The following is a 14,034-nucleotide window of genomic DNA, read 5'->3' on the forward strand; positions in this document are numbered from 1 at the left end:
TGGCGTCATGACGTCACAGGTCTGCGCCGCGCGCCTGCATCTGTGATTCTGCTGAAGAAAGGTGTGTTTTTAATCATGTACAGCCTGTTTGATTTATAGTCAACTATTAAACGAGTTATCTTCGAGTGTAATATTGTGTTGTATCTAATAGCGTTAATGAACAAGCTGAGTCTCATAGTGAAGCAGCTCATAAACACACGGTTTGATTGATTTAAACACATTTACACAGAAAGATGCAGAAAAGAGCTGTCCAAGTGAAGCTGTGTATGATAATAGGCTTGTTTAATGCTTTTCTATTGGTCCTTATTGATATTGTATATTATCTGTATATTTATATTACCTCGGGGGTCTATGGGATTGGAGTCCGCATGAAATCGAAACTGTTTTTTGGCCTTTAGTATGCATATGTTAGCTTTAAGGTCTAGTATGTATAAGCTAGTGTGCTTCAAAACAATGACAAAATTAGCGTTTATAAGATATAAGCATTCAAATCTCTCTCTTCTGTCAATATGAATCAGAGATTTTGATGACGTCACTCTGCATTTCAGCAGCTCATCAAACTTTCTGTCCAATCAGAAGCTCTGTAGAAGCTGAAGCGCCGCCCCCTGCGCTGTAAATTGATGCTGAAGCTGCTAATCGTCAGTACATCAGTGTAAATACAACACAAACATCTGAAATCACTACAAATGCACTCACACTGCTACTAACCATAATCTACAAATCAATACAGACAAACAATACATATCACATCTGTGTTCTTTTATTAGATATGTGCTAGTTTACACTGTTTCTGTCTAATCAGGTGTTTAACTACTGACTTCCTTACTAGTGCGCTGACTACTGAACTAGTGCGCTGACTACTGAACTAGTGCGCTGACTACTGAACTAGTGCGCTGACTACTGAACTAGTGCGCTGACTCCCTTATTAGTGCACTGACTACTGAACTAGTGCGCTGACTACTGAACTAGTGCGCTGACTACTGAACTAGTGCGCTGACTACTGAACTAGTGCGCTGACTACTGGACTAGGGAGCTGACTCCCTTATTAGTGCACTGACTACTGAACTAGTGCACTGACTACTGAACTAGTGCACTGACTACTGAACTAGTGCGCTGACTACTGAACTAGTGCACTGACTACTAAACTAGTGCACTGACTACTAAACTAGTGCGCTGACTACTGAACTAGTGCGCTGACTACTGAACCAGTGCGCTGACTACTGAACTAGGGAGCTGACTACTGAACTAGTGCTCTGACTACTAAACTAGGGAGCTGACTACTGAACCAGTGCGCTGACTACTAAACTAGTGCGCTGACTACTGAACCAGTGCGCTGACTACTGAACTAGTGCGCTGACTACTGAACTAGTGCGCTGACTACTGAACTAGGGAGCTGACTACTGAACTAGGGAGCTGACTACTGAACTAGGGAGCTGACTACTGAACTAGTGCTCTGACTACTAAACTAGTGCGCTGACTACTGAACTAGTGCGCTGACTACTGAACTAGGGAGCTGACTACTGAACTAGTGCTCTGACTACTAAACTAGTGCTCTGACTACTAAACTAGTGCGCTGACTACTGAACTAGTGCGCTGACTACTGAACTAGGGAGCTGACTACTGAACTAGGGAGCTGACTGCTGGACTAGGGAGCTGACTGCTGAACTAGTGCGCTGACTCCTGAACTAGTGAGCTGTCTACTGAACTAGTGAGCTGTCTACTGAACTAGGGAGCTGACTGCTGGACTAGTGCGCTGACTACTGAACTAGTGCGCTGACTACTGAACTAGGGAGCTGACTACTGAACTAGGGAGCTGATTGAGATCTGTCTGTTAATTATTCTCATTTTAAACACACAGAAAAACTCCTGCTGAAGCACACGGTTATAAAGATGGCGTTTATTAAAGAGGAGAGAGAAGACCTGAAGATTGAAGAAGATTTCAAACAAGAAGATACTGAGACACAACAAACAGGTCAGTTTCATCCTCAAAGTCTGTCTTCAGTCATCAATCTCTCTGTTACTACATGCAAACTAAATCCAGAAGAACGCTTCAAGAAAGCTCCTGCAAAGCTACAGTACTGTTAACAGTTTTAGGCACTTCTGTAAAAATGTGGTAAAATGAGGATGCTGTCAATTATAATGCCATAAATCAATTTTCTATTAACTAAACTAAATCAACGTTTGGTGTGAGCATCCTTTGTGTTTAGATCAGGTCTCTGTGTGGAGCACTAAAATCTCACTGGATTATTACAATTAATGGCTAAATGAATGTTTGGAAATGTAAACTGATATTTCCTACTGACACACTCCAGCAGAAGATAGAAATAACTGACTTCAAACCATTTTCAGCTGCTGATATACTAGTGTTGTAATCATTTTGTCTGTTAATATGCACATAGTTTGTTTCTCAGACGCAGGCAGTGCGCTTTATGAGGCAAAAAAGTAATATATCCAAAACCACTGCATATAATCGATCTTTAGTGTAGATTCATGTTGATTTTATCAGACGATGTTGAGATTATAAATCAGGATTTAAGGAGTAAAGTGAGTGACTCCTGGTTAATGTATTAATGGGTCTGTTTTATGTATGACAACAGAATTAAAGTAAATGTGAACAGCTGTATTGGGCATTCAGTTGTAGTACAGTATGTGACGGTTAATAGAGTAGAACACATCCGAAGTGCCAAGACTTGTCTTAATGCAAACCTGACGTCATAAATATGCTAATTAACATGTGACAAGTCTCACAAAATCCTGTGCGAAGCACTGTATTAGCATACTTCTAAACTGAAAATAAAAAAGCTTTATATACTTCTCAGAAATATACTTTTTTTTGTTTTGTGCTCCAGGGTCATATATTATGTGCAAAGGGTCATATATGGGTCATGCAGGAGTTTCTCTGAATTCTGTCAATAAAAAGAACACTTTAAATAATTAATTTTACTTTTTCGATCAAACGATTGAGTACAAGTGTAGTCCAAATACACTTGGACTTTTCTGTCAGTATAGTTTGTGTAAATTTTTCGAAATTGAGATTTCTACATCATCTGAAGCTGAATAAGTAATATTTCCATTGATGTATGGTTTGTTATGATAGGACAATATTAGTCTGAGATACAACTGTTAGAAAATCTGGAACCTGAGGGAGCAAAAAAATCTAAATATTGAGAAAATCTCCTTTAAAGTTGTTCAAATGAAGTTCTTAGCAATGCATATTACTAATCAAAAATGAAGTTTTGATATATTTACAGTAGGAAATTTACAAAATATCTTCATGGAGCATGATCTTAATATCCTAATGATTTTTGTCATAAAAGAGAAATGTATAATTTTGACTCATACAATGTATTGTTGGCTATTGCTGCAGATACACCCCAGCGACTTAAGACTGGTTTTGTGCTGCAGGGACACATATTAAACACTGTATACATTTAATGGGATAAGTCATTGTTATGTTTTGTCTTCCTATACAGTAGATTTGTTTGAAAATGTTGATTAAAAAAAAAAATAGTTTGGTTGAATGTTAATTAGGGGTGGGAGATAAATCAATGCATCACGATTTAATTTTTTTTAAGTCTAATTAATAAAAAACAAAACAAATCAAGAATCTTTTTGTAATCAGATCATGACACTCAGAACTGGATCGGCTCGTGAAGTGCCTAAAGATTCCCACACCTAATGTGAACGTGAATGTGAAGTTTACTTTAAATACTTAAAGTACAGTTAAACGTGCTGCAACATAGTAGTATGCTTAGTGCAAATTATATACAAATAGTGAACTACAAGTATGTTTTTACGTATTACTAAACTAGTTAGTATACTTCAAAGTGTACTTTCATACTAAATAATGTGCTTTTTAACTAGTAAACTATCGATATACATTTGAGATCACTCGTAGTATTGTTGCTGTACAAATGAAAACAGTTGTAAATAGGGCTGTCATGATTCCTGGATTCAATTCAAGCTCTCAATTTAAAAAAATCCTCGATTACATTTTGCTCATGTCAGATACCCGGCAAAAAAACCAGAAGTGGCGCATTCCACGGATGAGAATCCATGAAATGCATTATTATACCGGTTTATCTAGAATTATTAGTTATAGTAAGACTTTCTTAGATGTAAACATGTTACAATGGTAGACTTGTGATGTTCAAACACCAGTCTATCAGTCAAATCCGAAGCAAGACGCAACCATAGCAGCGCATTGTGACATTTCAGATTTTTGATGTCCACATATTCAAGAAATTACAGTGGCTGTAGCATTACTGTAAAGCGTGGACACCAAGTAGACATTTGAATTAAATGTTGTTTCATCAGTATTAATATATCACGCAGTAAACTGTAAAACAATCATCAGGCTGTTGACGGCCTCTGCAGGCTTTTGTTATAATGCATAACGTACATTAAAGTCGTGGCCTAATGGTTAGAGAGTAATCCAAAGGTTGTGGGTTCGAGTCTCGGGCCGGCAGGGATTGTAGGTGGGGGGAGTGAATGTCCAGCGCTCTCTCCACCCTCAATACCACGACTGAGGTGCCCTTGAGCAAGACACCGAACCCCCAACTGCTCCCCGGGCGCTGCAGCATAAATGCTGCCCACTGCTCCGGGTGTGTGTTCACGGTGTGTGTGTGTGTGTGTGTGTGTGTGTTCACTGCTGTGTGTGTGTGTGTGTGTTCACTGCTGTGTGTGTGTGTGTGTGTGTGTGTTCACTGCTGTGTGTGTGTGTTCACTGCTGTGTGTGTGTGTGTGTGTGTGTTCACTGCTGTGTGTGTGTGTTCACGGTGTGTGTGTGTGTGTGTGTGTGTGTTCACTGCTGTGTGTGTGTGTGTGTGTGTGTGTTCACTGCTGTGTGTGTGTGTGTGTGTGTGTTCACTGCTGTGTGTGTGTGTGTGTGTGTTCACTGCTGTGTGTGTGTGTGTGTGTGTGTTCACTGCTGTGTGTGTGTGTGTGTGTTCACTGCTGTGTGTGTGTGTGTGTGTGTGTGTGTTCACATTCTACCAGCATAGAATGAGGTGCACACACTTTTTATAATGCAGCAATATGGACAGTGTGGATGCGTTAAAAACTGTCCGAGATCATTACAAGCACCGACAGCGAGAGACTGCTTTGCACTGCATCACATGTCTCCGATGAGAAGAGGAAGGGTGGGTGTTGAAATGGACTTAAACACTTAAAAAAATAAACTGTAGAATGTTATATTTTATATATATAATTCATGCACAAATTGCATGTATTCAAACAGCGCTGCACGAAATCGCGGCGCTCTCTGCTTGTTAGCCAGGGTTCAAAGTGCGGAGTAAATCTGTGCTGAAACTGTTACTTGTCAGCTGCTCAGAAACATTTCTACAAGGCGTGGATGTGACGATCTACAAACATCATCTCAAATTCATAATGAGAAACATTCAACAAAAAGAAGCACTGAGGACTGCTTGTGGGTTTCCGCCAAAATAAAAGAACTCCATCAATATTAATAAATGTTAGTATTGTAATTTTTCTGTTGTACTGTAAAATAAAATAAAATAGCAAGACAATAATAATGAAAACAGCTCTATAAATACATATTATAACATAGTGTTCAAATTGGGATCTGTTTTAAAAGAATTATCTTCTGCTCAGCAAGGCTGCATTTATTTGTACAGTAAAAAAATACAAAAAACAGTAATATTGTGAAATTATTACAATTTTAAATAACTTTTGTATGTGAATATATAGTATAATGTAATTGATTGCTTTGATCAGAGCTGTATTTTCAGCATCATTACTCCAGTCTTCAGTGTCACATGATCTTCAGAAATCATAATAATATACTGATTTACTGCTCAAAGTGTCCAGTTTTCCTCCTCCTTTATATTTAGCCAATCACATGCCTGATTCAAGTAGGTGATCTCAAAATGGCCTGTTTTAACAAAAAATTGGCCAAATACTGTACATGAGGAAAATTATGCAAAAAACGTGTTAGGGATTCGGCCTTTGGCCCAGTGTTTCATTTTGTTCGGTTTCATCTTCAGTGAAGAATTTTCATTCGTATGAAATGCATCCCTACTTACTCATTACATCTGCACTTTACTGGAGAACCCGCACTAATTTCAGATACTCAGCGGTTTGATTGCTAATTGTTTATCACACAGTAAATGTTTCTATGTCCATCTGAATAAAAATTTATGAAACTTTTGATTACTTAATATCAACACAAAATTTAATTCATGTACAGCACACAAAAAATTCTCCTGAGCACACAAATTGTTCTTAAATTTTTATTAGCTATTCATAGCTTTCAGTCACGTGAGCGGCTCGAAGACTTGGAGGGCAAAACATCCATAGAGCTGCAGCACAAGCCTGTCAATTTTTCATCTGTTTCACAAACACAAATATTTAGATCACCTCTCAAAAGAATAAAACAAAGGTATTTCTGAACAAAATGCAAGCATATTAAGCACCCGCGGCAATATTTCAATTATTAAACAGTGCGACAAAACATTGTAAAAACACTTAAAGTGCCTTAATATATTTAAAACAGTAATATTAAAAGATCAAATTCAGTAATCACCATATTAATGATGCATAGTTTACACAGGCAAGCAGATGAGGCTGGAATATGAATGCAATCTGCTTAACGGTTCAGTGTTTTCCTTCTAATGGTTTTCTATGGGAATCCATTTAATGTGAAACATTGCACATTGTGTTTATATTCTAGCTTCATCTGCTTGCCTGTACAAAATATACATCATCAATAAGATTTTTACTGAATTTCACCTTTTAATATCTGCCTTTTACTACATTACTACTTAATGCAAACCTTTTTACTCTCCTTGCTACAGTCTTCAAGTCATTATTTTTGTGTATGTCACTCAGAAAAAACCAACACCTTCAGTGAGGCAAAAATGCCTTAAAAGCTTACCCACCCTTTTAAAATCCATTTTGTAGTTATTTATCAACCCCCAGGACCACAAGGTAACTTTGTGGAAGAATTAGATTTGCTGCTCTCAAACATCCTTGAGGATGGTACTCTCTTAGTTATGCTTGGAGACTTCAACATCCACCTAGATAAACCTCAGGCTGCAGACTTCCACACTCTGCTTGCCTCTTTTGATCTCAAGAGAGTGTTAACTACGGCTACTCACAAATCAGGCAACCAACTGGACCTTATTTACACACGACACTGCTCCACTGATCATGTGCTGGTTACTCCACTGCACACCTCGGATCACTTCCTCCTCACTCTTAACCTCAACATGGTTCCTGACACAACACATACCCCTCCACATGTCATGTTTCGACGTAACCTACACTCACTCTCACCCTCCCGGCTATCTGCTATGGTTTCATCTTCACTTCCTCCCCCTAAACAGTTGTCATCTCTTGATGCTAACAGTGCTACTGGTCCTTTCTGCTCCACTCTTACATCTTGTTTAGACACTGTCTGCCCCCTTCTGCCCTGCAGTTTTCCACACCACAAACTGTCAAACACATCTAACCAGCAAACATACACTCATTCACATCCTTGGTCCTATTCCATCTCATCTCCTTCAAGCCATTTCTCCTGGAGTTGTACCTGTACTCGCTCACATCATTAACACTGGTGTTTTTCCCTCAGCATTTAGACAGGCTCGTATAACCCCACTAGTTAAGGAACCCACCCTTAACCCATCTCTTTCAGAGAACTACAGACCGGGTTCCCTTCTTCCTTTCATTGCAAAAACACTTGAACGAGCTGCGTTCAACCTTTCTCACACAGAACAACCTCCTCGACAGCAACCAGTCTGGTTTCAGAAGTGGACATTCGACCGAAACCGCCTTGCTCTCAGTTGTTGAAGTCCTAAGACTTGCAAGAGCGGCTTCCAAATCTTCTACACTTATCTTGCTGGATCTGTCCGCTGCTTTTGACACAGTTGACCACCAGATCCTCCTGTCAGCCCTATTGAGAAAGGGCATCTCAGGAACCACACTCCAGTGGTTTGAGTCTTACCTCTCAGATAGGTCCTTCAAGGTATCTTGAGAGGTGAGGATCCAAGTCACAACATCTAACTACTGGGGTGCCTCAAGGCTCAGTTCTTGGACTACTTCTCTTCTCCATCTACATTGCATCACTAGGTTCTGTCATTCAGAAACATGGCTTTTCATATCACTGCTATGCTGATGACACTCATCTCTACCTCTCATTCCATCCTGATGATCCGACGATAGCTGCTCTCATCTCAGCTTGTCTAACAGACATTTCTTGCTGGATGAAGGACCGTCACCTTCAACTCAAACTTGCCAAGACAGAACTGCTTGTGGTTCCATAAAACCCATCGTTTCATCTCAATTTCACCATGCAGTTAGGGACATCAACCATAACTCCTTTAAAAACAGCTAGAAACCTTGGAGTTATGATTGATCATCTGCTGACTTTCTCAGACCACCAAAATTCAAGGCATTAATGTTTTCCTACAAAACCACTACTGGCTCTGCTCCACTTTACCTAAATTCATTACTTTAGACTTATGTGCCTCTAGAAGCTTGCATTCTGCAAGTGAACGGCGCTTTATTGTTCATCCCAAAGAGGCACAAAGTCTTCAGACTTTTAAATTAAATGTTCCCTCCTGCCCAACTCAATCCCAGCAGCTTAGCCATCTTCAAGAATCGGCTAAAAACGCAACTCTTGTATCTTTATTTATTTAGAGGTTAATTATTTTATCTTTATTTACAAGTGAAAATGTCACAATTCCAGCTTTATTGAGCAATACCCTTTGCGCCACCTGGTGGTGATTTCACAAAAGTGTTTCAAATGTGACCAGGTTTCATTTAATGTTGTGGCTTCGCAGCGGAAGAATATTCAGTGGTAATAGGCATTTTGGTGGACTACCTACTTTTGTTGTTTTGTTGTTGGATTTGATGTTTTACATGTCTGTTTTTATCTTTGTGCCCTTAAACTGGTGTTAACTTTCATTTGTTTCTGTTCACTCTAGACCTGATGGCACTAAAAGAGGAGAGTCAAGAATTGGATGAAATGGAAGAAACAAATCAGGAGGAGAAATATCATGATCTCATGGCTGGAGAAAAATCTTTTTGTTACTCGCAGACTTATAAATCAGAAACTACAAACCTTAAAGTCCAAATGAGAGTTCACACTGGAGAGAGTCCTTTCAGCTGTCTACAGTGTGGAAGGAGTTTCAGTCAAAAAGAAAGCCTTAAAAGTCACTTGAAAATCCACTCTGAAGATAATTTGTTCATGTGTCCTCAGTGCGGCAAGAGTTTTACACAGAAAAAAACCCTTAATGCCCACATGAGAATTCACACAGGAGAGAAACCTTACTCCTGCAAACTGTGTGAGATGAGCTTCAGACGAAAAGAAGGTTTTAGGTCTCACATGACGGTTCACACTGGAGAGAGCCCTTTCACCTGCCAACAGTGTGGAAAGGGTTTTAATCGAAAACAAAGCCTTAAAGTCCACTTGAATATCCATGCTGGAGAGAAGCCATTCATATGTCCTCAGTGTGGAAAGAGTTTTACACAGAAATCAACCCTTACAGCCCACATGAGAGTTCATACCGGAGAGAAACCTCATATCTGCAAACTGTGTGGGAAGGGTTTCTCAGTAAAAGGAAGTCTTAAAATTCACATGAGAATTCACTCTGGAGAGAAGCCGTTCATCTGCTCTCAGTGTGGAAAGAGTTTCAAACAGAAGAAAGAACTTGATGGCCACATTAGAGTTCACACTGGAGAGAAACCATATGATTGTGATCAGTGTGGAAAGAGTTTCGGATATAAATCACACCTTAATAAACACATGAGGATTCACACAGGGGAGAATTGTTTTATTTGTCATCAGTGTGGAAAGAGTTTCTCACACAGAGCAAACTTTGACAATCACATAAGATTTCACACTGGAGAGAAGCCTTTCACCTGCCCTCAGTGTGGAAAGAGCTTCACAGTTAAAGGAAACCTCAAGACTCACATCAGAGTTCACACTGGAGAGAGGCCTTACAAGTGTCCTCGGTGTGAAAAGAGTTTCAAAAATAACACAAGCCTGAAACGACATTTGCAAACTCATTCTGCAAATAAACAGCCATTGTCCTCAGAGTGACAAGAGTGTGACATTCACTCTGGTGCCAGACAATTTGATTGTGATCAGTCTAATAAAAACACCACACTTAAATATACATATCAAGCTCCTTTACATATTAAAGTAATGCAAATGCCAGACCCTTTTTGTGTTCTTTTTTAATGATTACTATTACAAACAAGTTGATTGAAGTGTGATTAATATACTTCCTTTAAACTAAAAATAAGGCCTTATACTTCTGCACAAGTGAAGCAGCAGAGACAAGCGACAGAAGCACTGCATACTCACATGTTATCATTAAACAGCTTATAAATCAAAACAGCCTAAAAGCAAGAGGCTTTTCATATACTGTATGTTCAGATATTGATACAACAAAAATATTAAAATGAACATTTTATTTATTATTGTATTTATTTGTCCAGTTACAAGTGAGCCCTGTGTATAAAAATGGTTGTAATTCCTAGCATTTTTATTTTTGTTCTACTTGAATTAAAGTATGAAATTTAATCTTGATTGTTTCATTTTATGTCTATTCTGGTGGCACACAAAGCCAAAATTATGTAATTACCTAACTGAGTATATACACGCACACATATATATATACTCAGTTAGGTCCATATATATTTGGACACTGACATTTTTTTCCTAATTTTATATTACAGGGTTTAATTTGGGCTGGAGCCATCCGTGGCTGAGCCCCGGCACATAAACTCTAGGGCTCGACATTAACGCCAGATAAGTAACCTGACTAAGATATCAATAATCTGGTAATCACCAAAAGGCAAGTATTATTCTGATTTGACACTGAATTATTCTGATTCAGTGTTTTGAACGAATCGCTTGAGTCAATGTTTCGTTAGCCCACGCATAAACCTCTGATGAATCGGCCGTTTGAATGAATCGTTTGAATGAATGACTCACTCAGTAGGCGCTCACTTGCCGTCACCTACTGGCGTTTTCATTTGGTTTAAATGTATAATTTCCCCCTATCATTTATTTGTATATTCAAAACAAATCTTTAAAACAATCTCATAACATTATTGAATGCAGTTGTATTTTTTTCCAGTGTAAATTATTTATAAATTATAGATAACAACATCCATGTTATTGTAGTAATTAAACTTATAGATCAAATGTAAGAATTTGAAATAAAAGATGAAGTATTAATGACGTTACTTAATTCCAGTTTAATCTTCCTAATAGAAAGACTGTTCTACTCTTAATATTTTGTATTTCAGGGAGGAAGACGAAGAGAATGAAGATGGCATGAGATCTCATGATGACCAACCAAGACATGTTCAATACATTGCCCGGTTTCGTGCACGCCAGCAAATCACTGACACATTCTTTTGAGTTCCTCCTATTTTTTCCTGTCTTTAACCCTCTGGGATTCTGAGCGTGTTTTGGGGGCCTGGAGAAGTTTTGACATGCCCTGACATTTTTGTTTTAGTCAGTTGCTTATAAACATATACATGGCTAAAGTCTAATAACACTGTAATCAGCACAAACTGGGCTACAATAATATGTGAGCAGCATGTATGTACATGATTGTGTTTTTGAGAGACCAATGTTTATGCATGCTTAGTGAAAAACTAAAATAAAAGTCACTGAAATAAGGCCATAAAACACATACAGAACATTTGTTCACAAGGCTTTTGAGAACTGGATCTTTAAGTCTAGAGTTTTTGCTTCAAAATTATGTGAAAATCATCTTACTCATTCAGAGAAAATAATATTTTGATTTAAATTTTCTAAGACTTTTTTTTTGTGTAGAAAAGGTATATGCGAGGAGGGGTGAATCATCATGAATAATAGTGTGATTCACATCTGAGAAGACAAAGGCCCACATAATGAGCCTTTCAGTCAGGTATGTGACAGAGGGAATTGCTACAAGAAAGAATTAAAGAAAAAAGAAATTTATTTTTTGTTTGTAGTTTATTCAGAATATATATAACTATCACATAAAATAACTTGAGATTCACATGCGAGTGCAGTTAAACAGTTTACTAGGAACAAACAAACAAAGAAACAACAACACAAGAGTCAAGACATCATGGGTGCAATATACAAAATATCCAAAACGGGCAGGAAACTTGAACAACATTTTGAAGAGTCTCATGGGAGTGTGTGTGTGTCACATGGTCTTAGCTGTGGTCCAGGTTCCTGTGCGGGCAGGAATCTCAGAGCCTGTGGAACTTGTCAACATCAGTCTCTGTTTTCCATGACAGAGTGGGCTGCTTATTTGCTTTGTCTCTCTTTGCAACAAGTTCTTTTGCACTGTTATTCTCACATCTGAAATAAAAAAGTAAGCATGCTGTTTACACAAATTACAATATTAACATTATTGTGATGTTCACTGATACTAGTACTAATTTATCGAAACAAAGAACACAATAACCACATAGCACACTTATTTTACCATATAGTAAATAAATCAAATGAAAGTAACATCTGTAAAATAGTGAATGCACGCTTACTCTAAGATTCTGAATGGAGGTAAAAACTGAAGGAGCATCCCCTTCCTGTGTGAGATGCAGGTGAAGGCAAGAGTGGTGTATTCACAGTCCTAAAAGAATTTTATAAACAATCGATAGCCTTTCTTTCCCCACAGTACCTTAGTATAGTATGCATACTTCATGAGAAAACAGAATTCCAATAACAAAGAAAATACATTTTAGTCTAGGCATAATAAAAGTACAATTACTATACTATGTCATAAACACAAGGATGCTTATTAGGCCTATTATACAATACAAAAACATTTTATATCTGGGAAAATACATTTTTATTGTTAAGCACGTTATAAAGATCTTCGCGAACAGAGAATATAGTAAAGTTTTGTCTAAACATTCTTATGCCGAGTTCACACTGCGTGATTTTCAAAATCATCGGATCATCATTTTCACACTGCATGACTATCTGGGGTAGCATTCAGTCGCTACTGTGTTCACATTGCACGATGAATCAGCAAGCCTGGAGCCTGGCCGAACATCACCACCATGTTGTGGAGGTCCTCCAGCAGTTAAGGAAGTTCCATTTGTACCTCAAAGCTGAAAAATGTCTTTTCCACCAACCCTCAGTTCACTTCCTGGGATACATCATTGACAGTGGTGGCATTCGCATGGACGAGGGGAAGTTGGAGGCCATCACATCCTGGCCCATCCCCAGCTCAATTAAAGAATTACAACGCTTCCTTGGTTTCTCCAATTTCTATCGCTGCTTCATTATGAACTACAGTACCATCACCAGTCCACTCACCGACCTCCTCAAAGGAAAGGCCAAGTCTCTGTCCTGGAACCCCACTGCCACAGAAGCTTTCCATACTCTCAAGAAGGCTTTCACCAGTGCACCGCTCCTTGTCCATCCCAACCCGGAACTCCCTTTCGTCGTGGAAGTTGACGCCTCAACCACGGAAGTAGGAGCGGTGCTTTCTCAGCAGCAGGGGACTACTCCGAAACTCCATCCATGCGCCTTCTTCTCCCGGAAACTCAGCCCTGCGGAGAGAAACTACGACATTGGCAATCGTGAACTCCTGGCCATTAAATTAGCCTTAGAGGAGTGGTGGAACTGGTTGGAGGGCGCAGCACATCCCTTTCTAGTACTAACCGACCATAAGAACTTACAATATCTTTGGGATGCTAAACGACTCAATCCCCGTCAGGCCCGATGGGCATTATTCTTCACCCGATTCCATTTCAAGATTTCCTATCGCCCAGGCCCACGAAACGTCAAAGCTGACGCCCTTTCCCATATTCACGCACCTGAAGAATCACAGGAACAGACAGAGAAGATAATTCCCGCAGAGCTCATCTCCAGCCCTATCCAGTGGACGTCTCCACCAGTCGCCTCCCTAACTCCTCCTGCCACTCCGCCGGGCTGCCCACCAGACCATCAGTACGTACCACGGACACAACGTACACCCCTCATTCACTCCACTCACACTTCTTTGGGCACTGGCCACCCAGGGATCAAAAACACTCTCTCGTTGTTAA

At 39.2% G+C, this 14,034-nt stretch overlaps 1 protein-coding gene across 1 annotated transcript; it reads left to right on the forward strand.

Annotated features, from left to right (window-relative positions):
• Positions 1-11,663, forward strand: LOC306858645 (uncharacterized protein). The gene is made up of 3 exons (XM_079399264.1): positions 1-61; positions 1,859-1,972; positions 8,946-11,663. Exons 2-3 carry the CDS (start codon positions 1,891-1,893, stop codon positions 10,061-10,063), a joined length of 1,200 nt encoding a protein of 399 aa, XP_079255390.1. The 5' UTR covers positions 1-61; positions 1,859-1,890; the 3' UTR covers positions 10,064-11,663.
• Positions 11,664-14,034: the final 2,371 nt, after the last annotated feature.

This window comes from Barbus barbus (assembly GCF_936440315.1).
Source record: "Barbus barbus genome assembly, chromosome: 39".
Taxonomy (NCBI): Eukaryota; Metazoa; Chordata; class Actinopteri; order Cypriniformes; family Cyprinidae; genus Barbus; species Barbus barbus.